Source organism: Sinocyclocheilus rhinocerous, unplaced genomic scaffold (genome assembly GCF_001515625.1).
Source record: "Sinocyclocheilus rhinocerous isolate Xijiao unplaced genomic scaffold, SAMN03320098_v1.1 scaffold1698, whole genome shotgun sequence".
NCBI lineage: Eukaryota > Metazoa > Chordata > Actinopteri > Cypriniformes > Cyprinidae > Sinocyclocheilus > Sinocyclocheilus rhinocerous.
In genome coordinates, this window is record NW_015631794.1 from 253,997 (window position 1) to 274,695 (window position 20,699).

Sequence of the window (20,699 nt, forward strand, 5' to 3'; positions counted from 1 at the left end):
TTGTAACACTCCAAAGAGAAAGGAAAAATTGAAATTGCATCATATGACCCCTTTAATAACTCTCTTGTCTTTTTTTTCCTGAGCTAGATTCTCTCTCTCTCTGTGTGTGTGTGTGTTTGTGTGTGTGTGTGTGTGGGTGTGTGTGTGTGAGTGTGTGTGTGTGTGTGTGTGTGTGTGTGTGTGCGCGCACAGGTGCTGAAGGAAGGACAAACAATGAATGACTTCAGATAAGACATAAGTTTCACAGTGTGAGGTCTGTGTGTGTGTGTGTGTGTGCGCGCACAGCAGTTTGGTTGGGTGTAATGAATTGAATCCTGTTCTTCAATTGATTAGCAACAGTCGACCTGTGGAACTAAAGCATCAGCAGGACTAGAGTCCATAATCCTCTGCCCTGCACTGCGGTAATTGAGGTATTACACCTACACAAGAGTGAGAGTGGAGAATAAGATTGCTTCTTTATCACTTATGCTGTAGCATCTCCTCACTTGAAAGTGGTTTTAATAAAAGCATCTACTAAATCCTTGTTACATTTGTTTAGCATAAACCAAGACTGTATAAAAAGACCATGCTTTATTCCTGAATAGTGACCCTTTCTGTAAAGTTACATTGTTATGCAAAAACTGGCAATATTTTGTCTACAATGTAAGTTAATCAATAACTTTTTGTTTATTGGGCTATTGTATAAAAGCAATATCACATGTATTGTGGTGCATGTTGTTAATCCAATAACATAAGAAACATCTCATTTGTACTTTGTCACATTTTCGAATGATTGCCAGTCTTGCTTGTGTGATGTTGCTTTGCTAAATTTTCTTGCTGGTTAGACCTTTTCAAAATCTGTGTGCTGACACATCCGACTATCATAAATCATTTAAACCGCCTTGATTAATCTTCATCAGTTTCAGTTTGTGATTCATTTGTGTCTGAGGTTTGATTATTGGCAAATCTCAGACATATATATACAATATATATAAGCTTTAAAAATGTGTGGCTACATTAAAGCGTGCATATCCTCGTTGCACTCGTTGTTGTTTTTTTTGTTGTTGTTTTTTTTTAAGTATGGTACACAATAATCTCATTCAAGTCTATGTGATAAATTAGATCAAAAGTAATCTAAAAGTAATCAGACTACATTACTTAATATGTGTAATCCAGATTGTTACTATATATATATATATATATATATATATATATATATACAGTATCTCACAGAAGTGAGTACACCCCTCACATTTTTATAAATATTTTATTATATCTTTTCATGTGACAACACTGAAGAAATGACACTCTACTTTACATTGTAGCAAAGTGTCATTTCTTCAGTGTTGTCACATGAATAGATATAATAAAATATTTACAAAAATGTGAGGGGTGTACTCACTTCTGTGAGATACTGTATATGTGTGTGTGTGTGTGTGTATGTGTGTGTGTGTGTTATTCTCTGTATTTAAAACCTATTGTAAACAATAACGTTTCATGAAGTAGCAAAACGTTTAGGCTAAATCCATCTTACCTGATTTATAAATCTTCATAACATTGCTTTTACAGTTAATAGTTGAGCGCTGCCAAATAATTATCACGATACACATGTGGCTCTGAGAGCCACACACACATAATGTACGTAGAAATACTCATAGGCCTCGTGGGAAAGCAGCAGAATAATGAGAAGACACCTCTGGCAGCATAATTACTGCACACATCTGTCAGCATCACATATGGAGCAGGTGCCATCGCCCGAGACAACGTTCCTTTCAGTGCTTCTGATATTCAAGAAAAACACAGGAAAGAGTGTCCCTGCTTGACTTTGGGAAACATTACTTTCTGGTCTTTCTGTGAGCTATGAACTAATTGAGAAGTATTAAAGTGGACAGAGCTGAACTGTATTTGGAGCAATGCTTTTGCTTTCTAACTTGTGCAGAACTTTCTTTTAAATGCTGCTTCTCTTTCTTGGTCTCATTTGATTATCTAAATGTGAACATCTAAATGATTAACATCGCTTTCACCTTATTTTTAGCTTTTATATGCAATAATTTTAAATGTAATTCAAAGGCCATTTAAAGTTAAGCTTGCTCATTATAAGCCATTGATATTGATATCCTGATTTTACTACTGAGGAAAAAAAAATTATAATAATAAAAAAAAAACTCCATAGCAACTTTCATTATACAAGGACTGCCCATACTGACATGCAAACAACCAATCACAGTTAATTTTGTTCAGTGCCATATTTAGGGGTGTGAAAAAAAATCTATGTCATGAAAGTCCCATACTTGATGTCCCTGATGTTTAGTGTTTATTGTCACAGATATAAAAACCACAGCTTCTTCTTCTATAAGGGGGTTTGGTGTCACAATGGCTTTATTTCCAGGGGAACCATTAAAGAATGTGGCACACGTCTCACGAAAGTCCTGTAGAATTTAACCAGAATTTAATCAGATGACGACTTCAAAAGCGTTTCCAATTTTTTGTGTCATATGCTTCAGACGTTCAGCCAGTGGTCCATGGCTGTGACGCCTGAGGCTGAGACAATTGTCAAGTTAGTTAGAGAAGAGATATCAGTAGTGCTCAGATTGCCAAGATGTCAATCAAAATTTAGAGGTTTCAATATTAATTCATATTTCGCATTAAATTCTCTCTCGATCAGTTTATCTGAGCTATGCTGTCCACATGTATTGTATATGAACTGTCAAAAATTATCTCATTTATATCTACAGTATCTTTATTTCCCAAACATTTGGAGAATATCTGATACAAAGCTGATCAGTGAAACATAAATTTGAGCTCTGTTGATTCTCTTGTCCTCTGGGGGATCAGAAGATGATGTAGGCTTTTATAAGGTGCTATATTATACATTTTGAAAATATACTTAAAAACCATAACCTTGCTGCTCCTACATCAGCCAAGCTTAACGAGTGGAATAAAACATGTTTTAGAACAGTTCATACAGACAGTCGGCTGATGTGACCTTGCTTTTCGTCTTGTGCCCTTCAGCACTAACTCATTTAGTTTTGTACAACAGCACTGCTTTAACCACAGGATTATCAAAGAGCGCATGGTGACAAAGGTGACGCAATCCATGCGACATCCTTCAATCTTCATGCATTATGCATAGAACACTGTCAAAAGACGACCAGTAAAATGCAGAAAATAAACCAGAAAATACAATAGACTGTTTCATAAGATATATGTTCTATTCCACAGAGAATATGAAAGCTTTCATTTGTTGTACATCTTAAAAAATGAAACTTTGAAGAAATCGATGCTATTGTTGTCTCACCAATGTGTGAAATAGGACCATGACCTCCTTCCAACATCTCTCTTCGACACACTAACGGCCTAAAGCACTAAGTGCTCCAAATCTGGACAGGTTTACAATAGGGTATATATTCTATTCCACAGAGAATATGAAAGCTTTCATTTATTGTGCATCTTAAATAAAAATGAAACTTTAAAGAAGTAAAATTGATCCTATTGTTGTCTCACAAATGTGTGAAATAGGACCATGACCTTCCAACATTTCTCTTCGACACACTACGCCCTAAAGCTCTATGTGCTCCAAATCCAGACAGGTTTAAAATAGGGAAGTCAGTGACCAAGGTTAATGTGGATCAGTGATATCCCACGATTTTCTCACAAAGCACTGGCTATAGACAGCTGTCAGGGATTTAATCATCTGTCCATGCGCACCCATAAAATCTCCTCAGCCATGTGTGGGGCGTAGAGCAATTCACAATTCACAATTCAACTCTTTGACTCCAAACTCCCAATGCAATTATTCTCACATGCTGACTTCACATAATTTGCGAGAAGATTGTTCTTGCCATTCAAAGTAAAAATGAGGAAAACTTAGGGGAGTTTATAAGTGTAATAAGATAACTTAATTTATTTGGTTTGGGGTCAGTTGGATTGGAATAAATTGGAAAAATACAAAATACAAACATTTTCATTTGTGGTTTTGGCCCTCATTGTATATTTTCATGAGGTTATGCACTAACAAAGACAGCATGTGATGAGTGATTTAACCATCCTACAACAAAAAGGGCACCTGAATTGTGGTTAAGACATTAGTACATTCGGATGCCTCAGGGAACTTTGGTTGAAGGTTGGGATATACTTGTTATTGAATGGCTATGAAAAGTTTTTATGCAAAGCGAACATCAACCTTGATGATTGATATAAAAAGTAAATTCATCCACGGCCATCCCATAAATATTTCAGTTATTTTCTCAAGGTCCAGAGTAATGCAGTGAAAATTGTCGTATTTATCAGCACAAACTGATGCATGAAATGTCCTAACTTGACTTTTTAAACTTTTTTTTTTATTTTTGTATTGCTTTTACTTTATATATAACAAGTCCAATATGGTCATAAGGACTCTCCACTGTTTTAGCCTCTACGGGTTTTCAGCTGGTATCAGATGAATCCATGAGTAAAATAATGAATTATACTTACAGTTCTGTTCTTTCTCTCATAAAACCAGGTCCACTTGTGAGGACAGGTTGCAGAGGAAACTGTAATTGCTTCAGAGTTACTCTTTGATAGCTAAGGAGACATGAGTTTCAACATTGTTTTAGATGAAACAACACATATACTGTTCAAAAGTTTGGGGTCACAAAGATTTTTTAATGTTTTTGAAAGAAGTATTTTATAGTCAGCAAGGCTACATTTATTTAATCAAAATTAGAGTAAAAACTGTGATACTGTGAAATATTATTCCAATTAAAATGGCTGTTTTGTATTTGAATATATTGTATAATGTCATTTTTTTCCTGCGATGGTAAAGCTAATTTTTCAGAATCTTTACTCCAGTTTTCAGTGTAACATGATCCTTTAACTCATTCCAATATGCTGCTTTGGTGCTCAAGAAACATTTCTTATTATTGTGATATCAATATTGAAAACAGTCTTGCTGCTTAATATTTTTTTTTAAATTGTGAATTTTCATCAGGATTATTTTATGAACAGGAAAATCTAAAGAACAGCATTTATTTTATATATATATATATATATATATATATATATATCCACAACATACACCAATGAATACAGTATATATATTATAATTATTTATTTATTTTTGTAACATTATAAATGTCTTTGCGGTCACTTTTGATCAATTTATGCATCTTTGCTAAATATATAAATACATAAGTAATCAATCAATCAATCAATCAGTCTTACTGAGCCCAAACTTTGAACTTGACAACTCTGACTTTTGGTCAATCTGAGCAAAGTCTGAGACATTAATCTCTTCTGAAACACTAGAGGAGACACATTTGAGATATTTGGGGTTAAGCGGAGAAACCAAATCATTTGTGAGTTTTATCGTTTCTTTCCTTTCATACAGGATCACGGATTTAGAAGAGACATTAATCTATTTTACAATATGGATGCACAATACATGTCAATACCATATTTTTATCATTATTGATATTGGATGTTATATCTTCTTTTTACATTTAGATTACTTTTGCCATTATCTAACACTCAAATGTTATCTTTTAAAATAAACACAAATAATTTAATAACACTATTAAATGTAATCTTTAACAATTCTCAAAATATATCTATTTTCATACTGTACTTTATAATATAATGTAAAATCTAGTAGTAGACTTCTAGTAGTCGCCATCTATTATTGAAAATAATTATCAGCTTGCAAGTTCCAGACAGAATTTTAAAATCAGTTCATCCCAACATTTAGATTGAGCTATAGGTTAATGCATGTTATCTTGTGTGGTTGGATATGGATCCTGGTCTGTATCAAAAACTAACATAAGACGATTTCTTTGGTTGCAGGCCAAAGAAGTTTGAATCAGGTCTTAAAACCAAAGTTAAAAAGATTATTAATTACAGCCTTAAATGTCATCCATTTACTTCCATAATTTCTCGTGAATGGTTTCACGGTTCACACTGCTCACTGACTCACCCAGCAGCTTTCAACTTGCTGCTTGCTAGTCAGAGTCAGAGTCAGGCCCCTTGGGTTCGGCCCTCAGCCGATAAGGCTGTAGTAGCAGGCTGATAAATGGCACAGACTCAGTGTTGGTCTGTATCTGATTTGACAGCAGCCTCCCACTTTCTCCGGGCTTTGTGAATGTGTGGAGATTACCACAACATACACCAATGAATTGTAATCTACCTGTCTCCTGCACTCCCCTAATGAGAGGCAGGCTCCTGTGTGCATAAGCAGCTCGCCGAACCATGGACACGACAAACTCCAGAAACATCACATAGAATATTAACTGTTTGGGAGAATAGTACAGTCACACTTGTCTGTTCTCAGAGCAAGTGCAAACTCTTGGCCTTCACATATCAGGCTATCATGAATAATATGACTAATATACATGTTTGAACACTTAGTGCTTATTTATTAATAGCCAATAGTTGTAAAGGTGTCCTGTCATATGTCTAGCTATGAAACAGTTTTTTATTTTATTTTTTATTTTTTTATTGTCATTACCAGATGGTAACCAGATGTCATTACCAGTTGGTTAGTTTCAGCAGGACTAGCCCCTGTTGGTAACTACACAATTATGGTGTAGGGCAGAAAGGATTGATATGAAAAATTGATATTGATATGAAATTGAGCAGAATTAATTATTAAGAATGTAAAACCCAGCCCTAGGTGATTGGCTCAAAGATAATGTTTTGGGGTGACAATGAAGCAGTGGTTGATCCTGCCCCAAATGGAATCATTGAGGTCTTGTGGTGGGGGGGAAAAAAGGGCACCAAGTGTAGAGCTGTAATATTAATGTAGATAGCATATCTCAGACCATTTGGTCTTGGGAGAATTTGATAAGAAATATCTGAGCTTATACAGAATCTCTAAGTTTGGTATTTTAGCAAATGTGAGCACAGTTTGTTGAGATCTCTTCTGAAACTTGACAGGCTTTTTCTCATGAGAAACTGGAGATTTAAGCAAAAGTCGGCTTCGATGAGAAACAGTTTAGACATTAAAAAGATCACAGTTGTGATCTTTCTATCCTATGGAGGAGGAAATATCTAGATGATATCCCTCTCTCTCTCTCTCTCTCTTTCTAATGCAAGTAAATTTTTCTAACATCTGAGTAACCTCTTGACTTCTTTATCTTTTTTTCTGAAATACTTATATACTACATAAGGATGTTGAGACTCTATCAGTCTCTCACATTTATGATATGAATACATTATTTTTGTAGGTGGCATCTCATTAGTTCACTGCAAGAGCTTCACCTATAGGGCACAAATAAGGATATTTCATTCTATTGCATATTTTGTGTGGACCAAAAGTTTAATGCAATCAATTGCGATGTGTGTATTTTATTCATTATCCTGTTTCATCTAGAGTGCATAACGGTGTCAAACCTGGATAAATCTGTGTTGCTTCTACTGATTTTTAATGAATACAAACTGCCTGACAACTGCACAGTTAGGCTACAACTTTTTTCTTGTAGAAAAATGTATTAGAACAAGAAGTTGGAGTTGTTCAGTAACCCAGGTGGGCTGATTAGCAATCATAAGTCAAAGAAGCTCAAGGTTTCTGATTTCCTGAGGTTGTCTTACTCTTATTGAACTACTTCCTGCTGTTCTGAACTGACAGGGTACGTTCCAATCACCTGACAGTGTCCTGCAAAGTGTCCTTCACAGAGTATTTTTCTAAGAAAGATTCCAAACTGTACATTTTGTATACCAAATCACATTTTCACACACACGCGCGTTTGGAATAATTAAGACTTTTTATGTTTTTGAAAGAATATGCTCACCATGGCTACATTTAATTGATGAAAAATACAGTAAAAACAGTAATACCTTAAGTTAGTAATAACTTAAAATAGGGCACAAGGTACTTTATTAAAATGAAGGATTTTTTTCTGTTGATTTTTAATTTATTAATTTGTTTATTTATTTTCCTGTGTATGGTGTTCTAAACTTCTATCTGTGTGATTTCATTTGCAAATTTTAAAGTATTACAGATTAAGGAAAGGATTGATTTTGACTCTAGGTGTTCACATACCATCCTGTGACAAACTTATGATTATATTACCCTCTCCCTCTGTAATGTGCTGAACTTGTGGTAATAGAAGTGAAGGCGGTGTCAAAGTCTTAATGTCAGTCAATGAGTGATAGTGAAAAGAGTCATTACTCTCAGTCCATTGAGTTCATTATTGCCTCTCGCTGTAATAACCATATATCAGAAACTCTGTAGTTCGGAGCTTCGCCACTCATTCACTCCCATTCTGTATTTATTGATTCATGGTTTAAGGTCAGACGTCCAGGTCAAGTCATAAAGCTCATAATCTTTTATTAGTATGAAACCTTGCACATGCAGGAGAAAATCTCTTTATTCAATGATGCTAGTGCCAAGCCAAATTTAAAGGGATAATTTTTGATCAGCAGTCACTCACTCACACACACAAACACACACACACACACACACACACACACACACACACACATATATATATATTAAGACATAAGAGATTACCCTCAGACAATTATTTCAGCCAATGGAATCATTTAGGAGTCTAATTGGGGTTAGGATTTGTCCCAACACTGAATATTATCCACATGTATTGGTATGAATCTTACCTACATTTGTTGTTCTGTATATTATAATACTGTTGGTGGACAGCCTGGTGAAGATATGCCACTCTTGAGTCATTCTCACCTGTTAGCCATCATCAGACTGGAGACAGAATCTGTGGACTGTTTAATGTGGCTAGTATAGCACAAAACCAATGAGAATACGCACTGCAAGGCGGGAGTCAGCATCATACTTTCTGTTGTGCTGCTTTGGAAAGACTGCATTGAGAGATCAGAGGCAAAGAGCAGCAGTTGACTGACTCATAGGGCATTTTCTACAAGATCCACAAGATATGAAAGACTCAGAATACATTGAACTGTAAGTGCAGCATACTGTGTAGCTCTTTTACTGGACCAGATCACCACAGGTGTATTTATGTTAAATTACTTATTATAATCCACACTTTAATGGCATCACATTGTGCAGTTGTTATGCTGAAGTATCCCATGATGATAGTTATGGGATATTTAGTAAGTGCTTTTGTTTTTATCTTGTTCTCAATGGCCTTAATCTTCTACTAAATTACATCATGGATTTGGAAATCAAAGCAGGAGCCTGATGTTCAAAGGATTATCTAAAAGTGCTTTATAGCACCTCACAATAATCAGATATTTAGGCAACTGGACTGTTCTCAGTGAGAGGAAAGATATTAAATCAGCTCTCGGGAATATTTCACTACACAGAAGCATTATTTCACAATGAAGAAAACCATATAAGAGACACTATTGTCTTCTCTGGAGCTGTTTTATAGCTCAGGGCTCACAAAATCTCAAAATCCCTGGTGGCCCTTTGGGCAGGCATTTCTTATATGCTGGTAGCCCAAAATAAACGTAACTAGCCCGAATTAAAAAAAAAAAAAAGATATCGGTTGAACTTCACTGTGGACAAATCAGCATGATCAAAAACTTCAGTGATTGTGTTTTTTCTTCAAATAAGAAGTCAAGAGTGTAGGGGTGCAATGGGTCACAAATCTCACGGTTTTGATCATATTATGGGTTTTGAGTCACAGATTGAATAATTTTTTTTGGATGAGAAAAAAAACAAAAATGACAAAAAATCGTATCTTATCTTATTTAACGAACACTTTAAGTAATTATTCGATACCACAGCAAAAACTGGTAGTATAACTAATAAAGGTCAAACATTATTAAAGACAAGTGAACCATCAGTAATAAAATAAGAATAAATAAACAAATTATAAGCATAGATAAATAAAATTTAACAAAGCTAAGAAATAAAGGTCTCACATTATTTTTCAAGCACAGAAAGCACAGAAATAATTAAGTGTATTAATCTTTGTTAAAGCTGTGTTTTGTTGTTTATTTAACATTGACGCAGACAGCAGCAGGTATTTATAGGCTGCTGTCCCTTTAAGATGAACTGCATGGATCCAATATAATGATACACGTCTGATTTCTTTCACAGCTCTTTCACTTAAGACATAACTGACTGTGTTTACAAGAATGATTGTCGAGATGGATATTTTGAGATCATTTTGTGTATGTGTCCGTTCAAGTGCAAGGAAATGCAAACGAAGACTCAATTGTGTGTTTGCGTGCTGTCTGAGATGTGGTTCTTTGAGTGTGGGTGCACATAGAAAACAGTGCATGAGCAGCGAATTGAGTTCTCTTTCGCCTCATGCACTTGAATGGTTTAAAACGCTTGAATGTTTAAATTGGAAAGACTTAGAAACACGTGCAAATGATTAACTACGATCTGGTTCACCCTTGCAGGCCCTGTAGCCAAATTTAATTTTTCATGATTGATTAACATTGTATCATTCGCACTGTTATTGAACTGAATTGAAGTTAATAAGTTAATATTGAAGTCTTTATCTATTAGTTGTATATGTGGTTGGCTATATTTAGTATTCCAAAATATTGAATACCATGTATGAGAAGTGCATTGGAAAATTAAGCACATATCCTTTACGAAGATTATCAACATGGAATGAATGATAATTTCAATATCTGTGAGGCATCGCAGCTTGAGTTCTGTGAACATCTGTGTCTGATTTCTGAACACAGTCAAAGGCTCAGAAATGCTGTTCATTAAATGCTATAACACTCAGAATTCATCAAAACCACATAAGCTGAGTGTTTATCAAGAATCAGAATATCCTCAGTTACCGTAATGCTCCTCTAAATAGCACTTCTTTAGCGAGATGTTTTGTGACAGAACTAAATTATAGTTCAATTAAATGTCATTGTTGTGTTGAAATATCTCTAAAAGATAATATTGCAAGCATGCAACATCATTTAAACCAAATAAATGTTTAAAAATATGATAACAATTTTACAGTTTTGAAAGATTAACCCAGTTCCGTGCTAATAAGTGTTAAAGTTTTACAGTTACTTTCATTTGGAATAGAAAGGGAAGGGAAAGCACTTGAGGCCATCCAAATTGTAGATGAGTTTGTTTCTTCATCAGTTTGAAGAAATGTTGCATTACATCACTTGCTCACCAATGGGTCCTCTGCAGTGAATGGGTGCCATCAGAATGAGAGTCCAAACAACTGATAAAAACGTCACAGTAATCCACAAGTAATCCACAGGACTCCAGTTCATCAATTAACATTTTGTGACGTGAAAAACATCTTGTTTGTAATTAGTAAATCCATCATTAAGGATTAAAATTTTTAACCATTGCTTCTGGCCAAAATACCAGTCCATAATCCATAATAATGCTTCCTGCAGTGAAAAAGTCAATTCCCTGTTGTGCTCTCACATCAAAATCCACCAACAGATTTATTTAAAACTGTTTTGGACTGTTTTTGCTTGTAAACGGTGCTTGATCTGTGCATATTTCTCTCCTGATTCAGACGAGAAAGCAATATTAATTATTAAAGGCCTTCTGAAGCGAAGCAATGCGTTTGTGTGAAAAAAAGAAATATCCATATTTAAAACTATATAAACTGTAATGTCTAGCTTCCGCTAACTGTTGTACGCGTGTTCACGAGAGAGTGGCGTTCCAACAGATGACGTAGGCATAGAGTAAGCATATTCCTTTAAATAGTTCATAGTGACTGCACTGAAAAATAGGACTGACTTTGAAAGAGTTCTCACTCAGAAATTGATAGTAAATTTCTATATATATGTATATGTGTGTGTGTGTGTGCTTTAGGCCATTAGAAGGCATGAGGTCTTTGCCTTTATATCTTTTTGTTTACATCAGCTTTATCAGCTATATATAATTACATTTTAATGTATTGTACTATTATTTAAAATTATTATAAATGTAAATTAATATATTGTTTAATTAGTTAATATTAATTAATATTACCATATTCTATGAATACGAAATAACTGTGTTACCATTTAACACCTTCACTGTACCATGGTGATGCCACATTATTTATTGGAACTCATTTCTTATACCAGTTCTTTCTTCTGATTCCAAGTAAAAGTAATAAATAGACCTTATTGTGATGTTAAATGGGATTCATAGCAAGTCACTTAATATGTGCATATGCTTTCCGGTCACATAGCCAAAGTGTGTAGTGGTTAATATTTGTGCCTATTGCAAAGGTGACACAGACATTGGTGAGGTGCTTCAATAAAGGCTTGCCACTGGTGAGAAAATAAGAAAATATTTGTTGTACTATCATATTTTGAGTTATAGACGATGAAGGGTATTATAATGAAATCAGCAGTAACGTTTTCATCTGTCAGCCCATCAATCCTGGTGTGGTGCTTAGTTAGCTATGTCATACATGGATCTCTCAGACATCAGGGAGTTCTGAATATCACTTTAATGTTTGATGTTATGCAGGGTTAAAAAGAGAAATAAGAAAGAGAACAAGTTTTTGGATTCCAGTTTTAGACCCCTACGCCAATATGAATACTTTAGTAACAAACAAACAGACAAAAACTTTTACAGCTTATTTTTGAACATAGTTCAGGGTAAAGAAACAAAACAACTCTTAAAAGTGTCTGTTTCAAAGACGATTGTCAACTTGATGGTTGAAGAAGTTTTTTTCGTGTCATCTTGAGTTTCTGTGTCTCACACTGAGCATATGGATTTACAAAAAAGTAGAGGCAAAACCTCTACCCCCTATCATCCTGATCTCCATGGTCCAACAACGTCATTACTGAAATGACAATAAATTAAAGAAAAGGTGTCCTCATTTGCCCGCCACTCTGCTTTCTGTGAAATAAATTAGTTGAGACCTCCGTGAGCAGCACAGCAGTAGGCCGTATTAATATAGTTTTTTCTTGGCAGCGGCTCCATGCAGGAATTCCAGGAGTCAGTGGGACAGACATGCCCACAACATTAAGTACAATAGGCAAAAAAAATCAATAAATTGCGCACAGCGGGGAATGACTGTGTGCGTGTTTGTGTGGGAAATTACAAATGGGAGTTTTGTATTTAGATATCTATGGGCATGTATCTACGTAGATGCATGCACTTCATATTCGTCCATTTAGATCCATCTGTTAAACATTTCAAGTTATGAGAGGGAAACGTAATATAATAAATATAGTTCCTAAATGTGCTTAAAATGAAATGGACCATTTTAAATGTTTTACAGACTTTAATTTACAGACAATTTCATGTTTTTGAGGTTGTTGACCACAGTGAGAGATATGAAAAATATATATATAATATATATATTAGGGTTTGGCCGATAGACCATGCCATCGTCCATCGCAGATGGCTGACAGACATCACGATGTTAAACTGACATCGTGATTCCTCCCCCCACCACCCCCTCTCCCGCAATCCGCCGCATCCCAGTTCCGTGTTCGGAAAGGAAATGGTGTACTACAGAAACCCTAAAGGGAATAAATAGCCTACGAAATGGGAGGATAAAAAAATATATATTTCAATACTTTTTCTCGCAATTATATCGTTGGGTAAGTATAGGCGTTATTTGTTTCACGCTTCAGGCACACCCCTTACCCCGCCTCCCCGCCCCGCGCCCCGATGTCATCATCCATCACGATGTTTCACTGTAGACATCATCCGATGCCAATTTGGTAGACATCGCCCAACCCTAATATATATACAGTCAAACCAAAATGTATTCAGACACCTTCAACATTTCACACATGATCATTATCAGTTTATTCGCTGTAGTTTAGAAAATGGTTAAAAAAAAAATATGACAAGAACTCAGAGTTAAACTGTGTCAGAACAAATTCATCTTGATAATGTCAGATAACACTTAAGCAAAACATGGTCAGGTCAAAGTGTCTGAATAATTTTTTGTCCCAGATTTTTATCAATTTTACTGGTAGTCCACTGTATGAAAAATTGTTGAGTGTAGTATGTCACAGTTTACTTTATTTTGCTATCCTCACTTACATAAATGAGCTATAGTGTGCTGCACCCACTAGTAAAAAATATAAAATGTTATATCTGGTGTCTGAATAATTTTTGGTTTGACTATATATATATATATATATATATATTCTTCATATCTCTCACTGTGGTCAACAACCTCAAAAACATGACATGTAAAGATGGTTAAGAGAGACTTGAATACTGATTCATGAGAATTATGAATACTGATGCAGAAGTGAAAAAGTGAGTATTTCCTGCCAAAGGAAACTAATGGCCATGTGTTTCACACAAGCACACATAAGCATTCTCACATGAATCATTGGACATGTATTTTCTACTCACACACATTTACAATAATTGGCTTTGTGGTGCTCGGCAGGCATGGGCCAGCTGATGTAGCAGATGGTTCAGGCTGGACCCAGGAAGGTGTTTGATGGGTGGAAATAGGTGTATTTAATTGCATGTCAAGTCTGACACCTCTGCCAGGGTTAAAAGGGGCCTGTCTGTTCCTGTGCCTGTTAGCCCTCACAGCTCCTTCAGTCAAGACTCATCACTGTCCCTGGAAATCATTGCTAATAGCACACACACACACACACACTCAAAAACAATAGATCTCCACTGGTTCGACACAGAACCTGGAAATATACATTGAACGTCTCAAAAGAGTGCATTTTATATTTCTAGTTACCTTTAACCAAGTAACAGATTTTGTGCAACCCTAGTAGTTCTATCCAGTGGCGTAGGCAGAATTGTATTTTTGGTCAGGCCTGGGCAAAAGTGAGCGGGCACTAGTAACTAACGGATGGAGTAGGACTCAGTATTCAGGTCATTTCAATCTTTTCTTTGATCCTATGGAAAAATAAAACGTAGAACACAGTTAAAGACACACATAGTAAAACTACTATCTCCATCACCGTCACAAACATGCCCATTGTCAACATAACCTAAAATCATTCACAATAGCCCCAGTCCCTAAATACTGCTACAGATTACAATAGGCCACTTGAACTATAAAGTTAGAAGCTGTGTAGAAAGAAGACCTCATGCCAGGTCATAATGCACATCTGCTCAACTAATACAAATACAAAACACAGACATGAACTTGTATCACTTAAGTCACAACATCTACATACAACATACTGTAGCTACAGCCTGTCCACATACAAAATCTGAGTTAGCAGTTAGAAAGAAAATTAAATACTGCTTTATTTATTCTGAAACAGAAGTCATTTAAAATATTATTTGTATATTGTAATTTTAATTTCATTATTCTACAGTAAATGTGCAAAGATTGCCTATTCAAGGCACTGTATTTCCTCATCATATTTTCTCAAATATATTAGATATAATTGAAGTGTATAAAATTATTTTATTCATATGTCATGTTTGTAATTTTTTTTATTATTATTATTATTATTTGTTAATTCGTTATTTAAATTAATAGGCCATTTATATTCGGAAACAGGTGCAGTTAGTCGCTGGCATTAGTCGCAAATAATCTTTGTGAGGATGACTAGTAACAGCTGGCCTTAAATTCTTTAGACACTGCACACTAAACGACTTTAAACACAGACTAAAAACACTGGCTGAGCCCAAATTACATTCATAATCGGCCTGAGAGTAGTGTGTTCCCGGCTTTACAGAATTTATCTATCTATCTATCTATCTATCTATCTATCTATCTATCTGTCTGTCTGTCTGTCTGTCTGTCTGTCTATTTAAAATATTGTATATTGTAATTTTAATTTCATTATTCTACAGTAAATGTGCAAAGATTGCCTATTCAAGGCACTGTATTTCCTCATCATATTTTCTCAAATATATTAGATATAATTGAAGTGTATAAAATTATTTTATTCAGAAATGTCATGTTTGTAATTTTTTTTATTATTATTATTATTATTATTTGTTAATTCGTTATTTAAATTAATAGGCCATTTATATTCGGAAACAGGTGCAGTTAGTCGCTGGCATTAGTCGCAAATAATCTTTGTGAGGATGACTAGTAACAGCTGGCCTTAAATTCTTTAGACACTGCACACTAAACGACTTTAAACACAGACTAAAAACACTGGCTGAGCCCAAATTACATTCATAATCGGCCTGAGAGTAGTGTGTTCCCGGCTTTACAGAATTTATCTATCTATCTATCTATCTATCTATCTATCTATCTATCTGTCTGTCTGTCTGTCTGTCTGTCTGTCTAGTAAAGACTATCTGAAACATGCTAGCAATGTGATAATATGTGCTAGCAAATGCATAGAAACACTCTGGCAACCATTCAAGAACAACCTACCAACCACATAGCAACACCCTAGCAACCACTCAGAATACCCTAGCATCTGCATAGGAACCACCCCACAGCCTTCAAAACCTTCAAACTGCAAACTTCAAACCTAATTCAAATTACTTCAAACTGGAAAAACTTCATATTTCAAGCTTTCAAAACTACTACAAACTTTATTTTAACCTAGTTGTATTTTATTATTCACATTTATTTAATTTATTAATTTTTTATTTCCTTCTTACCTGCAGATCATTTTTGGAGTGCACTCCAGTATGATTGTGAAAATAATTCGAAGAAAATAAATACATACATACATACATTAATTCTAAAATTCATTCTAAAATTCATTTTGGAATCAAAATTTGGTATCACTTTATTTTACAGTTCAGTGTACCTACCTAAGAAAGTGCTGGGTAGTATAAGGTAACTACATGGTTAAGGTTAGGTTTAGGGGTAGGTTCAGGGTTAGTACCTAGTTATTACTTAGTTGTTGTAATTACTATAATAACTACATAGTAGGAAGAAGACCATAAAATTAAGTGCTACCCAAAATGTAACCAAAATTGAAATCAAAACTCCCTCGTTCCTACTGTGCACAATTCATCAATGTGGGTTACTCTAAAGAAAGTTATTTCTAATATTTCATTAAATATGAGAAATTCCCACAATGCAGTTAGTGTACTATAAGTCATGTACTATTTTATCTTCCAAAGAATATTCTGCTTTATATGGAATTAGGGGTGTGCTATATCATACCATCCACGATAATACCGGTATAAATTTTTACATTAAAAAAAAGTGTCATATCACGATATCAGTGATATAGCGACATGATGACGTATGGATGATTTATGTTCCCTACACAACAACAACACCACCACAAACCCAATAGGTGTGTTCGACTTGAAGCAGCGCTGCGCAGACTGATCGGTGTATGACATCAAAGTAAGAGAGCGGTTCTAGAGCATATTTGTGCGCACACTCTTACCTTCAAAAATAGACGAGGCACATATCTTATCCACCCCTATATGGAATACCGTTAAATTATTTGCAAACACTATTTCATGTTTCCTTTAGGCATGAGTTATATATTAAATATACACCCCTCAGCTTAAAAGAAGAAATAATGGCACAAAACTGGGAAACTATTCATATGACAAAAAATGGTACAATGTTGTTTAACCAGTGCAGTTAGTTGTAGGCTCTAAACTGTTCTTGCATCATCCAAAGCTTGTAAAGTCTGTTGTATCTTCCAGTTTTACACTGTTCTTTACCTTTGCCAAAAAGGTGCATGAAATCCCATGCAATATCCTTCAGATTATCCTATGATTGAATCCTACTGGGTCACTCCAACCTGAAACAAAGAAACAATGAGTTGAGATGCCCGTATGAAGCCTGGCATCGCCGAGATTCCAAGCAAGGATTAGTCTCTGGGATCAGTGGAACAATCACTCACCAAATACTTCATTAAAACCTGCCATACAGCCCTCAGTGCTCAGCTGGGCAAAAATAAAGAGAAGCTGACATTAACACTGTTGCCAGGCACACAGGCTTTTTTTAATTGAAAAAGTGGAAAATGCTTCTTTTATCTGGTTGTTGAGGATGGCAGATGTTTAGTGTTGCAAAAGCAGGTCAGTGGAAGCGTAAACGCACATGAACTTTCGCTCAATAATTTTGCTAATTGCTTTCTTGAAGTAATGACCTGTGTCTTTTAACACAATGTGTGCGATACTGAAGCGTCCATATGAAGAAAAAGATTTATGATTGTGGCCTAAGGACACTGCACACATTGTTTAGAGAAGCTAATACTGCCTTGGAAGGTTTCCAGTGGTTTTCCTTCTTTTTTTTTTTTTTTAATTCTCACCCATCCTCCTAATTGTTGTTGGCTTTCATAGCTGTAGTTATTCAAAGCTTGTTATTTATGCAAGAAATAATACCACATTATTAAGGAATTATTTGATTTGACACATCTTTTAATTTTTTTTATCTTTACCTGTTTTATTTCTCTCTCTTTTTCTCCTCTATAGTGTGTCCTGGCACTGATAACAAGCTCAGCACGCTGTCGGATTTGGACCAGCAGTACAAAACTCTTCGCAAGTTCTACGAAAACTGTGAGGTGGTCATGGGAAATCTGGAGATCACCAGTATTGAAAGAAACCGCAACCTGTCATTCCTCAAGGTGAGATTATCATTACAGTCTTTAACAGCATTTTATGGATGTCATTATAAACACAATCGAGGAAGGGCTCCTCCAATGGGCAAAATTTAGATTTTTGTCACAGTAAATGGCACATTTAATTTGATGCAAATGAAAATGAGGTTGTAGGGTTAGTGGTGCACTCTGCTCAAAATGCTGTGAAGGTTTTTGGTCACGTGTCCTTTTCACAGCCCATGCTTTTTCCCTATTCAACATTTGTGGAAAATCAGATTTTTTATGTTTTGTCCACTGAACACAAAAGTTCACAAAGGATGCTATGATAGAAATCTAAAACTTGTTCATGTTTCAGGTACCTCTTTACTTGGAAAAAAATACTCTTTTCCATTAAACAAGTAAGTTATGACAGCCTAATTTCAAGTAGTGCTTTTTTTCCCTTAAATAAACCATTTTTTAATGATCTCTACTGGGGAAAAAAAAAATGGTTCAGTTGGTAAGCCAGTAGCTTCAAGGGGGCCACAAGATTACTTTAAAGTGATAGTTAACCCAAAAATGAAAATTCTGTCATCATTTACTCACTCTAATACAACAAATGAGTTTCCTTCTATTGTTGAGCACAAAAAGATTTGTATTTTAATATATATATAAAAAATATATTCTTTTTGTTTTTTGTTAGTTTTTTTTGTTTTTAGTAGACATGGTATAATCTTTGTTCTCTTCTCATGTTGCTCTTGCATATCAGGGTAATTGTGGGACCTGCAAAGAATACGGGCTCAAGTCTGCATTTCCTTTGATTATCTCAAAACTAATATAGTGTAGTGCTCAGGGATGGGGGAAATTAATCAAAACCCTCTCAAGTTTCTGAATGTGTATTAATAATGTCCTAATCGTTAAAAAAGAGAATGGGAAAAAAACACAATTTTAAAGTTTTAAGGCAGGGGTCACCAAACTCGGTCCTGAAGGGCCGGTGCCCTGCAGAGTTTAGCTCCAACCCTAATCAAACACATCTGAACCAGCTAATCAAGGTCTTACTGGGTATGCTTGAATTTTCCAGGCAGGTGTGTTGAGGCAAGTTGCAGCTAAACTCTGCAGGACACCGGCCCTCCAGGACCAAGTTTGGTGAGCCCTGTTCTAAGGAAACAAAGTTGGGTAAATGTTTTGCTTCCGCCAAGTAGTTTGGAGAACAGTGTAATGTATTTAAATACAGTCTAACACATAATCTATATCATAAGTTACATATAAAATGTATATACTGTATATTAATGTACTTTTTCCGTTTTTGCGTTGTCCGTTTGTCTCACATGGATGGAGCTGCTAAAATGTGTCTTGCTTTAGAGTGGTGGCCTTCTCTAGATGTAAAGATGTTCATACACTACTGTTCAAAGCAGAGAAGTTCACAAGTCTTTAACTTGGAGTCCGAGTCAAGTCTGAAGTCTTTAACCTGGAGTCCGAGTCAAGTCTGAAGTCTTTGTCGCTGGAGTCTGAGTCAAGTCTCGAGTCTTTGGTCACGAGTCCGAGTCGAGTATCAAGTCATTTAATGGCTTTGTCGCTGGAGTCTGAGTCAAGTCTCGAGTCTTTGGTCACGAGTCAGAGTCGAGTCTCAAGTCATTTAATGGCTTGCTAAAAAATCCCATTCAGAATCTTCATGTATTGAAATCTTCCTAATTACGAAGCTGTTTTATGGCTATAGACAAAATATATAATCTATGATCTGCTTTGTAAAAAAAGAGGTGTTAAGATGTAAGGTTAATGTACATCCAGCCTGTTACTTATATGTTTTAATCCATTACCATGTTCAAAACAGTTTTCTGTAATTAAATTCTATAATAAGAGTCCGATCTACCATGACACAAGGAAATATTTGACACAGATATTACAAAACCATACAAATAAAGTATTTCTTTATGATATAAGTCAGGGGTATTCTATTTAATTTCCAAGAGGCACGGCCTCTATATTTTCTTCCAAGCAAAGGTCCGGACAAAAAAAATAAAAAATTACATGTATTGTAGTTTTACATTTAGATACATGCGAGGCCATGTGACAAAAAAATAAATAAAAATACTGTTTCTTATTGTCACGAGTGCATTGCTGAGTGGAGTGAGGAGCAAGGAACGGAGAGAGACGAGGAGTACATCAATCCAAATGGGTTTAATTAAGACAGGGAACACTATTTAAACACATGACAAGATGAGGGGATGACGAGACACACCTGGGATCAATGAAAACAAACTGGGAACACCTGGGATTAAATCAACATAATCAGGACAGGAACAGGAAACTAACCAAATATGGGCATAAACACTGTGGAGCGAGCTCTGGGGCTGGCAGGCTAGACTGAGGAACCGCCGGCGGGCTTGCCACAGGTGCAGCCGGCTGACTTGACTCGGGAACGGCCGGCGGGCTGG

General features: G+C 35.5%; 1 protein-coding gene across 1 annotated transcript in view; it reads left to right on the forward strand.

Moving 5' to 3' along the window:
- LOC107741988 (receptor tyrosine-protein kinase erbB-4-like) overlaps window positions 1–19,105 on the forward strand; it is a 106,380-nt gene extending 87,275 nt beyond the window's left edge. The window contains exons 2-3 of the mRNA XM_016554823.1: window positions 18,164–18,315; window positions 19,034–19,105. Coding sequence (XP_016410309.1) covers window positions 18,164–18,315; window positions 19,034–19,105 — 224 coding nt within the window. The remainder of the gene's footprint in view (window positions 1–18,163; window positions 18,316–19,033) is intronic.
- Window positions 19,106–20,699: the final 1,594 nt, after the last annotated feature.